The following is a 17,948-nucleotide window of genomic DNA, read 5'->3' on the forward strand; positions in this document are numbered from 1 at the left end:
TTGAATTAATTTTCATTGGTGACTTTTCCTAGTCATTTAATGTAAAATACATCTTTCTTATAATAAATTGAAGCTCTATGCCAAATATGACAAAAAAGATACGCGAGAAGTTCTGTCATAAACCCCGAAGTTTGGAATTTTTCGTAGCTATGTTTCCTCGCTCATTCTTCCAAATTCTCTTCTCTTCTCTTCTTTCTCTAGTTTCAAAATAAGAAAAAGTAAAAAAAATAAATAAAAACTCTTCTTTCTCAATGAATATTTGACACCAAAACATATATTTATTATAGAAAAGAAAACGAATTCTTCAATGTTGGGAGGATTGAATCATTGACTAAAAGTATCAGTCCAAGGCTGGGTTCCAAGACTTTGATCAGTCACATAATTAAGTGAGCCATAATGCTTAAATCAACCCTTTTGGCATACTAATAACAGTAGTCTACCACCTTATCTTTGAAGATAAACAAAAGTGGTTGAGAATGTTCAAAACTTGAAACAACTTGTGAATTCATCACTTTAATTTACTTTTTCAGCAGCCTGCCCTGCCCTGCCCTGCCCTGCAGTAAACTATTAAAATGGTAAAGCTCAACAACCGCACAATTAATGTAAACTTTTCTTCCCAAATGCTCTTAAGTTATTTCTGGCAATCATGTTTCTCGGTTCAACATTCTACATTTACGCTAACACCAAAAAAGAAGAGAAAAAAGAAAATGAAAAACCCAATAAAGGTTGATATGGAAATACAAACATTACAACACATTTTCTTTAATTTTTTTAATTAATTTGTTCCAATTAATCAGAAGCAGAAGAAATAAAAATCCTGATATGATCCAGAAAAGTAAGATTTTGAGGCCTATCTTTTCTTTTCACATAGCCTTTAGCTTCTTTCTCCGAGTATATCCAAAACCCTTCTCTCCCATTCCTCTTCCACATCTCCTTCTCGTAACTCTTGTGCGCGTAATACGACTCCGCCGCGCACGTTAACAAATCTTCCTCATTTTCTTCGTTCCCGCTTTCGTTCCCGTTGCCAGCCGGCATCAGCTGGATAGGCAGCCGCTCGTAGTGCCCTCGACTCGTGCCTTCCAACTCGTCGACGCGGGCGAGTCCCCGAGTAGACACGGCGTACAACTCTCCCGTGACCCGGTGCCCCGCGCCGGGCATGTTGAGGAGGAAAGGGACGCGGTAGGGCCCGCAAACGAGAGGGTACTTCTCCACGGTTCGGTAGGTGCCTTTGAATACGGCGTCTCCGGTTCGCATCAAATCTTGAAGGAGCACGTGATTGGAAAAGCCCCGTTTCAAGGTACCGTACGTGAAAATGAGGTTCGTACAGTTATTGTTTTCTACACCCATTTCTCTCTTTTTTGAAAATGGAATGGGTGTTGTAATGTTTGGTCAGCGAGAACGTGAAGGAAATTTGAAGGGAGCAATAGAGGAACTGGAGTTAAAGAGGTGGAGTGGGGGAGTTCTATTTATAGGGGATTCTATTTGGTTGGTTAGGAATTTTAACTGTAAAAATTCTCCCGCAGGAATTTACGGAGGGTGAAATCAAATAGAAAAGGCATGATAAATATGGATCTTAATTAGATATTAAATACTTTTAGAATCTATTGAGAATCTTTTTAATTTAAATCTTTAGTTGGATTAATGTGGCTTATTTGGAATTTTTGGATAAAAATAGAATTGATTAAAATTAATTCAAAATTTCTTTTGTTCATTTTAAAATTAATTACCACAAATAAAAAGAGTGAGTTTTGTTATATGGTAAGCACTTTGTAGTAGTTATAAGATGCACGTGCAAACTACCAAACCTTCCCGTTAAATAATTTACACAACATTGCAGTACGAGCTGATTCCATTCACATCTTTTGGATCTTACACAACCTTTTCTTATTATGTGTAAACTTTTTTCATAAAATTAATTAAATAAATTGTTCTAATCTCGTAATAGAGCACGTTTGTTAAGAATTAACTTCCTTTCTGTATAATATTTACCGATAAAACTTAACTGTTAAACTAGCTTCCTGTTAGTCAATAATGTTTCTTTTGGTAATTCTATAATTGGCAAGTACTTGCTTAACTCCTTCCGGGCCGGACAGAGAAAAAAAAATGTAGTTATATGAATATGTCACGGGTTCATAATTTCAAGAGACATGGTGAAGAAAAACTCTTGCGTATCTAAATTCAAAACTCATCATTAAACTTGATAATTTTATTACGACACAGATTTAAACTTATTATTAAATTTGATAATTTTGTTTGTAACACGGGTTTAAACTCATCACTAAATTTGATAATTTTGTATATAACACGAGTTTAAATTCATCACTAAATTTGATAATTTTGTATACAATATGAATTTAAACTCATCACTAAACTTGACAATTTTGTATTTGATTCGGCAACATGACAGGAGTTTAAATTGATCATTAAATTTGACAATTTATAAATGATACAACAACACGAACATGAGTTTAAACTCATTACTAAATTTGATAATTTTGCATATTATATAACAACACATGTCAACATGATATGTGGGGAAAACTCGTTCTTCCAAATTCTGTTTATGTTTTTATTAATTTAATGTTTTGATCAGGCCTAAGGCCCAACATGCTAAGTAGAAGGACTTCAAGAAGCAAACCACAGCAAGCACGAACATGAGCGCTCTCAGGTCCAGTTGAGGAGACAAAATCATGACGGTGGATGCCAAGGATTGGCAAGGGTAAACCTACCTCATACGGATAAGGTTGGGTCAGAAAGGCTTGAGATAAACTATTCTCTCTGATCGTCAAAGGATTTATCTTCCGATTCCTGAGCTGTTCCTCGTTTTGCCGAGCCGAGTATTATTCGGTCCAATAGATTCACCTCCAGTTTATAATTTCTACATTTACAAGTTATCTCATTAAATTAAGTACATGTTTGGTCTAATTTTTTTTTTAACTTATTTATCTTTTAAAAATAAAAGTTAGACCAAACATAATATTTTAAAAAACTCTTAAAAAAAATAATTTTTTTTAAGAACAAAATTAAAAAAAAAAATTAAAAAGCCTCAAGGAAGAATTTTTTCTTCTCTTTTTTTTAAAAATATAAAAAAAATTTATTTTTGTTTCAAAAATATCTTCATTTGTTAAAATAATTACAATATTACCTTATAAAAAAATACTTTCTATGATAATTTTTAACAAAATTATAATTTATAAAAAAAAATTTACCAAATAACTTTAACTTAATTTTAAAAGTTATTATTTTTCATAAAAACCTTATAATAATTTTTAAATTAAAAAAAATCAAGTCAAACAGGCTCTAAATAAATAATAATGGAATAGTGTTTGATTAATTAGTTAGAACTGATTTCAAAGGAGTTAAATTGTTTGAAGGCAAAGACAGAGGTGATGGCACAGCCTGCCGTCGACTGTGGATGTTTCCCTAATGATGAGTAACAAGGCTCTTTCATTTTCAGCGCCCAAAGGGCCACTCGGCGGTGCTGTCTTTGATAACGACAAAAGAAGAAGCATAAACAGTTGATAGTTGATTAGCCATTACCACCAACTATCAAAAGAGTGATACAATTTCAAGAACGATAGTATCAGTAGCCCCCCCACAATAGTTGTTTTTTGGAGTCGGTGGATGACTGTAATTTTCACACAATTAATTGTCAAATAAGATTCATGATAAGAATTAAGACTAAGGAAAATACTAACTTGCACATAATTGCCAAGTGATGGGGTTGATGAAGACTGCAATAATGCCGTGCACAGGGTAAAGCATTCACGACCTGCAAATTGCAACAATGATAGGCCCTAATCTTCAGAAAAAGAAGTCTTGGTTCGTAGTTGTTACCGCTGAAGAATGGCATTTACAGTACTTCTTCTGCATCAAGGCCTTTTCAGTCCCTATATCCAACATTAATCAGGGTAGTCACTGGTGGACAGAGGTGACTGAAATGGTTTTGGAAAGATCATGCAGACGTCAGTGGGCAAATTGCTCAAAAATTAGAAGCCTTGTAGCAAGTATGAAACAACGGAACACGAGTTACAGATGGATTGGCTCGATCGTGTAAGGTTTCTCAATGAATTCATACTATAACATGGACAATGAGTGATTACTGATTCAACAATGCAGGAATCTTAATTAGTCAAAGAGACAGAGCAAAACTTATTTACCCCAATGCTTTTACTGAAAAAAAAAAGGGTAGAGAAAGAATGATATGATTTGATGACTTTTTGTGAGCAATGACATGACATTTCAGTCCAAAAATTCTGCAGTTTGCCGTGAAAGCTGGGCTCAGCAATATCAGTGTGTCGCAGTCGCAATAGTAGGCCCAATGTCGATTGCCAAAAACAATTTAAAGGCCAATGCTCTTTCTTCCTTTTGTTTTATTTCATCATCAATGAGTGGATAGCCTTAAACAATTTTGTTCAAAAAATACTAATAATAAATAAAAACACATTAATCATAAATTTTTAAATTGAAAATTTCGAATTTCAATTTTAAAAATTAAAAAAATAAAAATATAGAAGATAAGTCTATTTTAATAATTTTATCTTTATTTAAAAACTCTTAAGGTGATCCAACTTCTTATCCTTGTAATTTTATAAAATTTAAAATTTGATAAATCCTCCACCATACAAAATAATAATAATAACAATAAGAAAAGATATTGACATGCAAATTAAATTTTATTTACTGACAGATAACCGCCAACTGTTTAAAAAGTACATAAACAATTTATTTGGGCAAATAGAGAAATATAAAAAAGAGTTTAAAAGATAAAGAAGGCACCCATTGGCTGCGTGTAATGTATTCATCTAGCATGTAGAAAAGCGACATTTAATGGACAAATTAAGAAAAGTAGACAGGTATAGACATTACGTGTGAGTGGACTGACTAATTCTAAGGTTCTACTTTAACTTTATTATATTGTATAATGTCACTTATTGCACAAAACCCTTCAATTGAAAAATGTAGCTTGGGTGGTGATAGCGATGAATAATAGATGAAGTGTGGGATTGGAAATAACAAGTAAACAAAGCTTAAAAAACAACATTAGATATCATGTTAAGGCGACACTCAAGGCATTAATTAGATTTTCCAATTATGTGTAATTCAAAATTCTTTATATATACAATAAAAAAATTGAGGGATGAAAAGTTAGAAATTGAATTATAACAAGACAAATTCGGTGTTATCTATGTAGGTTTGAAAGAACTTTATTATATATATAAAAAATAGAAGCCCAGAAAGGGATATCTTGAAAAAATCGACATAACCTAGATTTTAAAGAGAGTATAGTAACGAAGGCTTATCCTATACACGAGTCCTGCAGTACCTACCCTGTTGGATGAGAATCATGCAACTTTTTTTAAAAAATTATTTTAGAAAATGTGCATGGTTTTGGTGATAAATTTTTTTATATTCAATTTCTAACACGCACCTTTCGTGTAAAGTTGATCATGAATAAATAATGAATAATTTCATATGAACTTAAATGTAAGAGGGATGAAGCAAATGGAATATATATATATATATATAATAGCTAGTGTGACTAATATGTTAAGAAACTCAAATTGATAGGAAAATATTTGGAGATTCACGTTGTATTTTGAGTAAAAACTATAATTCCACATGGAATCTGTAATCGAATATCTCATAATCGATATTTATTATTATTTTTATTTAATATACATATAAATTACATTTTTTGTTTTAAAAAACACCAAATAGACATTTTAACTATTTTTTACCATGATAGACATACATTCAAATTATACCATTAATAATTTGTATTTGATATTATAACCAGATTATTTTATTAGAATTACTTGCTCATACCATTTAATTCTTTTGATATTCGAATAAGATAAATTTTAATTTCAATCTTTAAATAAACATATATATAATTAAATCAAATATATATACCCATGCATATTATTATTATTATTATTTAATTTTTTATCCTCTGCATGCACCAGGTCATCATGTTCAAGAGGATTCCAAAGTGAAATGTTTGTTTCTATGTTACATGCAAATGAGGTGGCAGATTCCAAAGGCCTAACCTTTTTACCACACCATGCAAAAACAGGAGCCCTAACCTGCAAATTATGTCCAACACATGGCATTTTCACCCTCTTTGTATTCTAGCTGATTCATTGCTTTTTCCACATGTCAGAATCCATCGCCTCCAAATGTCCCCGCTGCAAACAAACAACTGTCAAACCCTTCGAATTGCCAACCTCAACCTAACTCTGGCCAAGCAAAATTAATTGAATTTTCCCTTTAAAAATTAAAACAGAAAAGTATCAATAAAAGAATAATAAAAATAAAATTAAAATTTAAGAAGGTGGTCAAGTTCCTTGAAATAAACGCATCTAATATATTTGGTTTAGGTTCGGATAGAGGTTCGGTTGAAGACTTTTAAGCCAAAGATAAGCACCTTCCATGCCCCATCCTCCACCCACCACTACAAAGTAACCCCACTTCTTTTCTTCTTCTTCTTCTTCTTCTCTCACCACTTTTTCTCAAGAAAAAAAAAGGTTTGCAAAGAAAGTTTCTCTTTTCTTTCTCCCAGAACAGCCTCTAAATGATCAATATTGATCAAGAAACAACAGTTAGAGAAATCAAACCAAAAAGCAGAAGAATCATGGTTAGGCCCCCTTGATGGATTATCTTTGTTTGCTCACATTTCTTTTCCTATTGGTTATTGATTCAAATGCTTAAATAAATAGTATATATATAGATTGGAATGATATTTATTATTGAGATGTTGATGATGATGGTGATGATGATACTTTTGTTTGATGATTAACAAAATTTGGGTTATTTAGGGAGGAGGAGGTCCAAACGATGATGATGATAAAGAGGATGTGAAGTGGCCACCATGGCTGCGTCCACTGCTTCAAACAAGCTTTTTTGTTCAATGCAAGCTCCATGCTGATGCTCACAAGAGTGAATGCAATATGTACTGCTTGGATTGCATGAATGGTGCTCTTTGTTCTCTTTGCCTTGCTTATCACAAAGAACATAGAGCTATTCAGGTAATAAGTTCAATTTCTTTCTTGTTTCTTCACCCGCCGTGTTGATGGCAAAAGAAGGAAGAAGAAAGACAAATTTTTTCCACTACCAGAAGTTATACATCTGTCTTTGATCATAGGCGCAAAATCATAGGAATTTGCATTGGTTTCAGCAATGTCATGTGCCTTTTTTTTGGAGGACTTGACAAAAAAAAGGCAACAGACAATTGGTTTTTCTGTTTTTTTTTTTATTTTTTCAATAGTCAAACCTTATCAGTTCAATACAACTATCTTCATACGGCATTAAGCCTTTGTTGAGTATTTTCATTCCATTGACCGAATTTTTTGCTGAAATTGAGATGGGATTTTGTTTTGTTCTTCTTTTCTTGTTGTGCAGATAAGGAGATCTTCATACCATGATGTGATAAGGGTTTCTGAGATTCAGAAATTCTTAGACATAACAGGGATTCAAACCTACATTATCAACAGTGCCAGGATTGTCTTCTTAAATGAAAGGCCACAGCCTAGGCCTGGCAAAGGTGTCACCAATACCTGCCAAGTCTGTGAGCGTAGCCTCCTTGATTCCTTCAGCTTCTGCTCTCTTGGTTGCAAGGTAATTATTTATCTACATTTATATATTCCTCTAATTTATTTTCTCCAGTCAAAAATGGGGTTTTCAATTTTTTTTTCTCTCCCCATATTCCATTTATCATCCTGCCTTATTTTTTTTTATGGCTGTGAATTTATTTCAGATTGTTGGGACATCCAAGAACTTCATCAGGAAAAAGAAAATGTGCAAGGAAACAGACGGGTCTGATGCTGAGTCATTGAGTGGTGTGAACAGTGGGAGTAGGAAGAGCAAAATACAAAGCTTTACGCCATCGACGCCGCCGCCAACGGCCGTGAATTACAGGACAGCCAAGAGGAGGAAGGGAGTTCCTCATCGAGCTCCAATGGGAGGACTCATTATAGAATACTAATACAAATAAAGTTTCTCTTATTCTTCTTTACTCAACTGATATACACTCTTCCCCCCCTAGCAATGTCGACATCTGAGCCCTGTGCACTTTGAGGCCGGTGTTGGAAACTAAATTATGCCAAAATGTATTGTACATAGAAATAGGTAAAAAGACCAAAAAAAAAAATGAAAAATGAAAAAAAAAAGATCAGATTAAGAAATATTGGATAGTAAGAGTAGCTTGATATGTAGGCTCTTGATACTGTTTTCTTTTGCTTATAGAACTTTTTATTGTATTGTGGGGATTAAAATGTGTATATATATCTATATATAAATATATAGCAGCTGGATGTATTATAAGAGAAAAATTGCACTGTGGAAATGGAATGAATGGAGTGAGTAGACAATTTATGAAAGATGGTTGTAATTGCTGTGACTGGGGATGACATTCCTTTTGGTGAAAGTACTGATCTTTTGTGGGTACACTGTGCCCTGAGAAAGCTTCGCTTAAAGGGAGTGAAAAAAAACAAGCAAGGAAAAAGGGTACTCAAACGCGACCAAAGGGCGCGTTAGACATCAGTTTTGTAGGGTAAATCCTGGTGCTTTTTGTTGTTCCAACTTGAAAGTACTATACATGTTGTTCTGGTTGGAATTCTTTTAAAAGAGTTTCAACACGTTTCTCTCAAGTCTTGTTGTAATGCAAATAGACTAGCTTTGTTCTTTTTTTTTTTTAATTTATTTTCCTTTTTAGATAATGGAGAAAAATTTTTGCTGACATTTAGGCGGTTGATGATAAGGGATTAAAGATTCATTTAGTCAATTGGGCATCATGGTGAAGTAGAAGTAGTCAATTTGGGATGTCAAATCATAATTTTTCTTTTTTCTTTTTATTTTAGTTGATTGGTGTAATCCCATTAAAGTTCCTTGGCATTGTGCGAATATGAGAAGATGATAATAATTGGAATTAGGTGGTACATGAAACATTAAAAAAAAAGCTTGATTTATAACAATTTAGATATAACTAATGGTAATTTTTCCTTTGAAATAATTAACTACACCAGTATTATAAATGTTAACCTCAGTCACATGACTGTAATGCATTTGGTAGCCAAATTGTGATATATATTGCCAAAACTTTGGTTTAAAGAGCATTCAAGAATGATTCTTATTGTTTATGTATAACTACCAAATATATCAAATTGAACAACTGCAATGCTCATGATTTTGATAGAATTTTTTTTAGATTAGGTGACTGTACACTCACAGAAACGCTCTTACTAGCTTCAATATATAGCTTGCAAGAAAGAAATATGGAGAAATGATTATATTTTTACTATAATTGTTGGTTGGTGAACTCCTATTCAAGTCATTACTTGTTTTTACATTCCTCGATTTTAGGAACTCAAACTTTTCTTTGAATGGAAAGGTCAATCCCATGCACTCACCCCAAGTTATGCATTTACTTGTCATGGGGGCTTTAATTTCCAAAAAGAAGGATTACCTTTTTTTATTACTTTCATTTAATAGTTATAGCATCCAACATGTGATGTTACATATATACATGGTGTTAGTTATCACTGGTAAAATTAATTGTAATTTTAACGTGTAGTCCTCCCTTGTTTCAATTTTTAAAAATCCCACATAGCAAAATAGTACTCTCTCTGGTTTTTTTTTTTATCACTTTCATGAATTTAAGAAAACAATTTTAACTTTGACGTAAATATATTAAAATTTTAATTTTTTTTTATAATTTAGATGGTCAATGTTTTTAATATGAAAAAGTAAAAAAAAATGAAAAATAAATTTATAACATAGAAAAAATAATTAGATATATAGAAAGGAAAAAAGACTTCATTTAGAGACATCTCAAAGAAGAAAGGTAGACAAAAAAAAAAGGAGTAGAAGGGGATAACAATTCAAGGAGGAGAAATTAAACAAAAAAGCCCCATTTTTTTTTATTATTACAGAGATTTTTTCTAGAAAAAAAAATCTCTTTGATGATGGGGAAATTGATTAAGTCCTTGTATACCAACAATACTAATAAGTAATTTAACAATATTTGCGATTCCCCTTCAAACTTCTATAATAATTAAAATTCTAAATTACAAAATAAACCCATCAAAATTTAAAAATTAGAGTTCCTTGCAATTTCTGGTACGGTCTTGAATTGACACATACTTTGTCTTTTTCACCGGTAATACCGGTAAAGGGCAAAATTTTCTTTGTTTTTTTCCTAACTTTTTTTTTCTGGATAACAAAAAATGAAGTAATATTTTCTGAATTTAATTGGGGTGAAAGTGATGGGGTACACGCCGCCCTTGGAAGTCGAAGCACCTGAAAATTGCCGTCGTAATCAAAGCCACTTTAATTCTCTCCAGAACGACACGTGTCCCTCAAAGTCCAATAATTGTACTTTGGTCAGTTCTGAGCCGTCCATTGCATCATAAAAAAAAAACTCATCTTATGCGTTGTACTTTAGTTAGAANAAACAAAAAAAAAAAAAGAAAGAGATGGGGTTTATTATATTATTTATTAAATAAAATAATGATTATTATAATATTAAAGTCTGATTATGGTGGGGTTAGTGATGGCTAAATCATATAGCACGATTTTAATGTTAAATTATGGGAATTTGGAATCAAATCCGTATTCTTTGACATTAACAAGAATTTCATGATTATCTAATTAAGGGGATGAAAAAAAAAATTTAAAAGTAAAAAAAAAAAGGGCCATTTGCTTGGGTTTCTATCACATTGAAAATGAACTCTCTCATACATTCAGAAGAATATATATTTTTTCTTTAAATGAGAAAATTTTATCGCCTACTTGTTATCAATAATTGAAATGTGACGATAGCTTTGATGTTTCATTTACGAGAATTATTATATCAAATGCAAATAATTAATAATATAAAATTGGTAAATCACAATCAATATATAGTCATTAAGTATGGTTAATGACCCATTAAAATAAGTAAGAAACCGAGCCTGAGTTATTGGTTATCGTAATTGTTGGGGGACTAGCCAACCAAGTCTAAATTAATTATTCATTGCTGCAGCAAATGTTGGAATATTGTTGGGAATTATTTTGTTATGTAAATGGGAATTTTGTAGTATATATATTTCATAGTCAGTCAGAAATTATCAAGATCATTACTATTAATGTTGCAAGAACGCAAAAAAAAAAAAATTAATCATTTCATGCCAAGATGATTCTGTCTTCATTTTGAAGAAATAAATAACCTTCAGAAAAAATGTTCCATGTCAAGCTTTAACTTTTTAATTTTTTTAATATTTATTATTACCTTAATAAATACCTTAATATTTAAATACCTTAATATTTATTTTTTATTTTTAAATAATAATTTTATACAAAATATGAATATTTTTAAGATGAAAACTTAATTGTTTATAAATAAAAGACAAATATAATTTAAAAATTATATAGTTTAATTATATATAAATAAAAATTTGTAATATAATATCTATAAATTATTCAATGTTATTATAATTGAGAAAATATTTTTAAAGAAAGTCTTTAAATACAATTAAAATTCTTATTTATAAATTGAATAAATTTTATTAATGTGTATAGTCAAAATATTTTTAAAAAAAATTATTCGACACAATTAAATTTTTTATATATTTACAAATAAAATATATTTTATTATTAATAATAAAAATATATAAAATGATAATTTAAAAATATAATGAATAAATATGATAATTTTTGTCAATCAAAATATTTCTAACATGCGTAATTTTACATATATTATATGAATACATATAATTACATGTATAAGTAAAATTAGAATTATACTCAAAACAATGACTAAACAAATAGAAATTGAATATAACTGAAGAAAATCTAAAATAAAGTTGGATAAAATATTGATGTGGTATTATGAGACTTAAATGGTTTCATACCTCATCCTTATCACTAAGACAAGACTCTATCAATCATGTGTATCAAAATTTTACCTCAATCATGGTATATGAAGGATAATGTTATTTCCCATGCAATTACGCACTAATTCTTTTCCCTATTTTGCAGTCACCAATTCTATAATCATAATTGACATGTGAAGAATAAAAGATCACTATGAGCAAAATAAAAAGGAAAAAAAAAAAAGAAGAGAAGGAAAGTGTGATCACTTGTCGTTTGTATTAAAGAAAGTACAAATGCTTATATGCTTTCATGTCTCCTCATTTTCTTGTCCTAAGTGGAGTGAGATGTTGAATAAAAAAACCTTCAACCCCCCACTATAGAATTAGAATCCTGTACTTTTCATGACAGATATTGAATTTTCAACACATTAATTTAGACATTTAATAATAAAGCAAATGATATAAAACAACCATCTTCATTGCTGATCCCCAGCTATAATAAAATTGTAGAAATTAAATGGTCAAAATATCTACCATATCCTTATATTCATGTATTTTATTAATTTAGTCTATATATTCAAAATCAAAACAATTTATTCATTCTTCTTAACGATATCTAATTTGACTATGAAAAGTGATGACGTTAATGTTGACCCGACGTTGATGTTGCATCAACATGTCATGTGACATCGTCGTGATTACATGGTAGTGTCATGTGATCTTAATATGATAACATGGCACTAACATGCTGACATGTTGGTGCCACGTGGTAGATTAAAAAAATTTTCAAAAAAAATTATGCCATGTCATAAAGATTAAATTGAACAAAAATCATAGTATAGGGATTAAATTAAATAAAATTGAAATGTTAAGAGATTAAATTGAAAAAATATTTAAAAAATATAAATGTTTAAGTAGATAATAGATATACTTATTAATAAGCTAAGTATTTAAATGTAAAATATTTATGGTGTTAAAAAATATTTATAAATATTTTCTTACTTGATTATTTGATTTTAAAATATGTAAATTAATTTATCTTCTTTGTAAAAATTAAGTTTGAATTCTCTTTCTATAAAAAAAAATTTGAAAAGAAATTCATAACTAAATTCAAATTTAGAAGAATAACTTGCGTTATATTAGACTAAAATGATATAAAAAGACTAAATAGATTTTTTTTCTTTTATTTATATTAGTATAAAATTTTAAAATTTATTTGACTTAGTTTTTAATTTGAGCTGAACTCAAATTTGCAAAATAAGTTTATTTAGTTACAATTTTCACAATTTACAAATACCTATTCTTTTGAAATTATTTAACTCTTACTTAATTTACCTTTTGTTTAAATTTACTCAAAATTTTTTATAAAATGATTTTATTTAAGTTGAACAAAATCAAAGAATTAAATTTCTTCGATTTTGAGTACAGAAACTAAATTGAATAAAATGTATGAGTATAAGAACTTGATGGATATTTTAACCAAATTAAACCTATTTCTATAAGGAGATGATAATTTTGGAATTCCATAACATCCGAATATAAAGAAAAATAAACTAAAAGGATATTCATTTGTTTTAGTTCTAACGGACAAGCCATCGCATTTTTCAAAAAAACTAAGAGCACATTTATTTTTGTGTACTAGGATGAAAATTATTCCGTTAACTAACACTCATTCCTAATGATGAACTGCTAAAGAATTAGGTACCACAATGTCATAATTTCATGATATCAATAAGCTTATTTCATGTATTCAAATTAGTGATAATCTGAATAGTTAGTGACGAAGTCAGGATTTAAAAATAGAAGAAGTAAAAATAAAAAATTTAATATTTTAAAAAATAAAAACAAAAATTTAAAATTTTAAAATAAAACAAAAAATATATAAATTTTTAAAATTTTGGAGGATGGGGACCCCTACAAGACCCTCTCCCTCCACCTCTGTAAATAGCCACTGGGGCTTAACTCAACTGCTAATTAACATAAAAAATGATTCCAGTGGAGTTCTTAAGTATATATTTTAATATTTGTGTTGATTTGCACCCAACTTGGAAAGTATTTTTTTATATATATAATTGAAAAAAAAATTAAATTTTATTTTTTAAAAAAAAATTATGTATCAATTAATAAGTAAAATATTTAAATATAAAATTATTATTTATTTTAATTTAAAATTTTTTATTAGTTTTATTCACAAATAATGCATTACAAGTATAAATTGAAAGTTTTATATATATATATATATATCATAACCGATCCTCTAAATTCTCTATATTAGATTGGTGTTATTATAATCTCCTCTTTTTAAGGCATTCGCATCCTTGCCAAACTCAACGCATCAAATATAGAATGAAAATGGCACTAGCGTTGGAATTCTAGAAGCGTCTCCCACCACACGTACTCAATGTAGTACTTTGCTCCTTGTAGCACTTACATCTTGTACTTTCAATCGGCGAGATTTTTAATATCAATTATGAACATTTGTATTGAATTTATGAAGTTTTGTCCATATTGACTTGGAAACTATTACTATTTCATTCATAAAAAACACTTTGTAAGTGCTAGTGTTGGTATATATCATAGCTGATATTCTCAAGTTTTCACTATAAAACTGGGGATGTTACAATGCTCGTATAAAATATAATAATTATCTCATAATCAAAAACATTAATATTTTCACTAAAATATGATGATAAAAGAAAAAGAAAAACACCTCAAGGAGGCAGCGCTTGCCCAATTATTCTGAGTTGCACTAGTTGCTTCTTATCCTCAGCACAAGACAGAACTTTATGAACCCATCAATCACTTTTTGTGGGTCCTTATAGCATTTTCCTCCTCTGAGATATGCTTCTGTTCTATATGTGCCTCTCCATGTCATGGATTCTCTTACTAACTGTATTTTTCCTATATTTATATATATTTTTTAATTTATTTTTTGTCCACTTGCTCCACCATGAAACCAAGCTTCAGGGTCGTGCAGGATAGGGTGGGATCCCACCACTGAGGAGGCCCCTGCCCAAGCCATGGTGTCAATCTCCTTCTCCTTCGTGATCGCTCTCAGTTCATTTCACGATATGCATATAATAAATGCAATTTAATATGTATTTTGTACTTATTGGCTGATAGCCCCTGTTAGGTTACCCACATTACCAATATAAAATATATATATATAAAGTTCAAAGAGGAAAATTGTGGGCATTTTTTGTTTCGAAGTGAAGCTGATTTAATGCTCTCTCCCGCGTACACACGCACACAGATAATTCTTAAAAGACGTAAGATCTTTTTTTTATCATCAAACATAAAATGTTAACACTAATTAAATTTAATTAGCACAACTTTAAGCTCTTATGACTTTGGATATAATCTTGTCACTCTCTCCTCCCCGTTTTTTCTTCATTTCATAAATATTGATTATTAGTGATAGAATTAGAATTTCACGTTTGAAGGGGTGAAGGGTTGAAGATAATGTTTATAAAATGTTCATATTAGAAGTTTAATATTTAATAAAAATATAAAACAACTTAGATAGAAAAAATTCATATAAAAATTATATAAATCAATTTTAAAAATTATTCAAAATAATCATTTTTGATAATTTACTTAAAAGAATTAACTAACATAATCATAAATAATTTAACAATGATAATAATTTTAATTTCTAAATAAACTTAAAAATAAATAAAAATTAACAAATATAATAACAAAAATATAAATGAGAAGCAATCGCCTAAAAAATATTAAAACTATCAATAAACAATTCAATGAGGAAGCAATTTTAAATAAAAAACTTAATTATTCACAAGAACCTAAGAAAAAAACACACAAAGAATTTGTAGGAAAGCACTTAAGTAATCCCTAAATAAATAAATAATAACTAACTTTAGGTGCTTGATCAAATCCCTATTTTGTTACTTTCAACAAAAAATTGACTAAAATGGTAAATTCTAAATCAAAATCACAAATAAAAATGATTAAATAAAAAATTTAAAGTTAAAAATATTAAAAATAAAATAAATAAATAAACTAAACTTATTGAGTATTATGATATGAAAATTGAGCTACTAACTAAAGGTTTTCTGCACAAAGAATGCTGGTAAATAAAAAAATATAAAAAATATATTTTTTTATTTGTAAAATATTTCGTAAAAAAAAAGAAAATAAGAAATGATGGTTGTAAAGTTGTGGAGAAGTGTGATTTGAGAATAATTTTATTACAATAGTTTTTATTTTAGTTTTATAAAAGTTAATTGTTGAAATAATTATTCTGGACATTTCATCAAATAAAAAATTATTATTAAGATAAATTATAAAATTTCAAAAAAATAAAAATATATTAAAAAAACTTTAAAAGTTTTGTAAAGGTAAAATTATAAGATTTCAAAAATATAAAACAAAATTATAAAAAATGCAAAATTGTTGGGGGGGCCCTACTAGCCCCCGCCCCCCCCCCCCTCCGCCTCTGCTGATTACTGAATCTAACTTACTCATTAATCTAAAAATTTTGTTAAATAATTATCTTCCTTATGATTGTTAGGATCATGCATATATGAATGCTAAAATTAAATGAAAAACATGCTTCATATAATTCCCTTGGCCATATAAAAATCATGACATGAATCAAACATAAATACGAATATATATATTAAATCATCGATGATGAAGGGAGATAAATTTTCTTCTCATACCATAAATCTCTTATCATTTTCAAAATTTCAATATTAAATATTTAAATTAAAATTGATATCTTTTAGTTAGAAAACTAATATGTTACAACATTCAATTCAACACTTAGAATATCGGGAGGAACAAGTATGAAGAGGGTTGCATTTATTATAAGAGATTGGTCTTTGATTCCCCTTTAATTCCAACAAATAAGCTTGAAAATTAAACAATAATATTATAAAAAATGGTTGGAAAAGAAGAAAAAGTGGTGTTGAATAGGAGAAAAATAAGTTCAGGTAGATCTGACATGGACCATTTACTTCTTTAAAGTCACTTTTTTAAAACCTTAGACCAGTCTGACCACAATAATGTCCTACTACTAGACTCTAGAAGGGTGGCCTGAGTTATTCAAAGGCAACCATTCAATACGTGGACTTTTCTATTTTTTTTCCCTTTCTTTTTTTTTTATGAAAAAAGTGTTATCATTTTCTGACCACATATTTTTCTTCTTCATTTTTATTATTTTTGTTTCATTTTTCTATTAGTGGCTCTAAGTTTGAAGGAGTTGTACAAGAATTTATAAAGGGGAGGCAAAAAGTACAAATGGAAAAAAAGACAAAAGCATAAACTAGCATTTTGTTTGTTTTTTCTTTAGGGTTAGGGTTCTTTCTTTCTAATCTCATCAAACAACAGAAGGAAATACAACAGCGACAGGCACACAAAAAATAAAAAGAAAATACAAATAATTTGCAAATAAATAAATAAATAAAAAGGAGGGGCAAAGTAAGTAATAAGCAACCATTAAGAGGTTTGGAAAAATACATTTGGGCATGTTTCCTTCATTATCATATTTGGAATTAATTTTCAATGGGATGATGAATGAGGGGTATTGATAAAAGAAAGAAAAACTCTAAAAAGGAAGAGGGTTGTTGATTTTTAGAAGAACAAAGTCCTAGAATCACATGTACATATATTGCCAAAATAAGTCAATTTTTGGCCTCAACCACTCTTTTTTTTTGGATGATGGGTTAGTTGAAAAGTTTAAACCTAGTTAACGCTGATCAAAGTCAATCCTCTCATCACTCTATGGTTAGACTTGGTCACTCCCCCTCCCCATCCCCATCCCCATCCCCATGTACACATTTAGTGGCATAAACTAGACTAGGAGGGGCTCTCTTAATTAACTTTTTTTGATGTCCTATTGAACCCAGAACAAATTTAGAATCATATATGCACAAAAAAGGGGTCTAAAATTTTGGGAAAATGTCAACAATTGTGTTCAAGACATAACATAATTATCTAACAAATGTTGTTTTACCCGATTTTTATTATCTGATGAGACATAATTTATTATCATTTTAAGAGTGGTTAATTATGTGTCTAGTCGAATATTTGTCCTAAAAATAATAAAATAAAATAGATTTTCTCATTGCTGAG

The 17,948-nt window shown here is 29.5% G+C and overlaps 2 protein-coding genes across 2 annotated transcripts; one reads left to right on the plus strand and one right to left on the minus strand.

Annotated features, from left to right (window-relative positions):
• On the minus strand, positions 598 to 1,559 carry LOC18599588 (putative gamma-glutamylcyclotransferase At3g02910). Its single transcript, XM_007029616.2, has one exon. It carries the CDS (start codon positions 1,345 to 1,347, stop codon positions 790 to 792), a length of 558 nt encoding a protein of 185 aa, XP_007029678.2. The 5' UTR covers positions 1,348 to 1,559; the 3' UTR covers positions 598 to 789.
• Positions 6,402 to 8,649, plus strand: LOC18599587. Its single transcript, XM_007029614.2, has 4 exons — positions 6,402 to 6,640; positions 6,822 to 7,031; positions 7,405 to 7,620; positions 7,760 to 8,649. Exons 1-4 carry the CDS (start codon positions 6,578 to 6,580, stop codon positions 7,985 to 7,987), a joined length of 717 nt encoding a protein of 238 aa, XP_007029676.1. The 5' UTR covers positions 6,402 to 6,577; the 3' UTR covers positions 7,988 to 8,649.

Source organism: Theobroma cacao, chromosome 5, assembly GCF_000208745.1.
Source record: "Theobroma cacao cultivar B97-61/B2 chromosome 5, Criollo_cocoa_genome_V2, whole genome shotgun sequence".
NCBI classification, from domain to species: domain Eukaryota; kingdom Viridiplantae; phylum Streptophyta; class Magnoliopsida; order Malvales; family Malvaceae; genus Theobroma; species Theobroma cacao.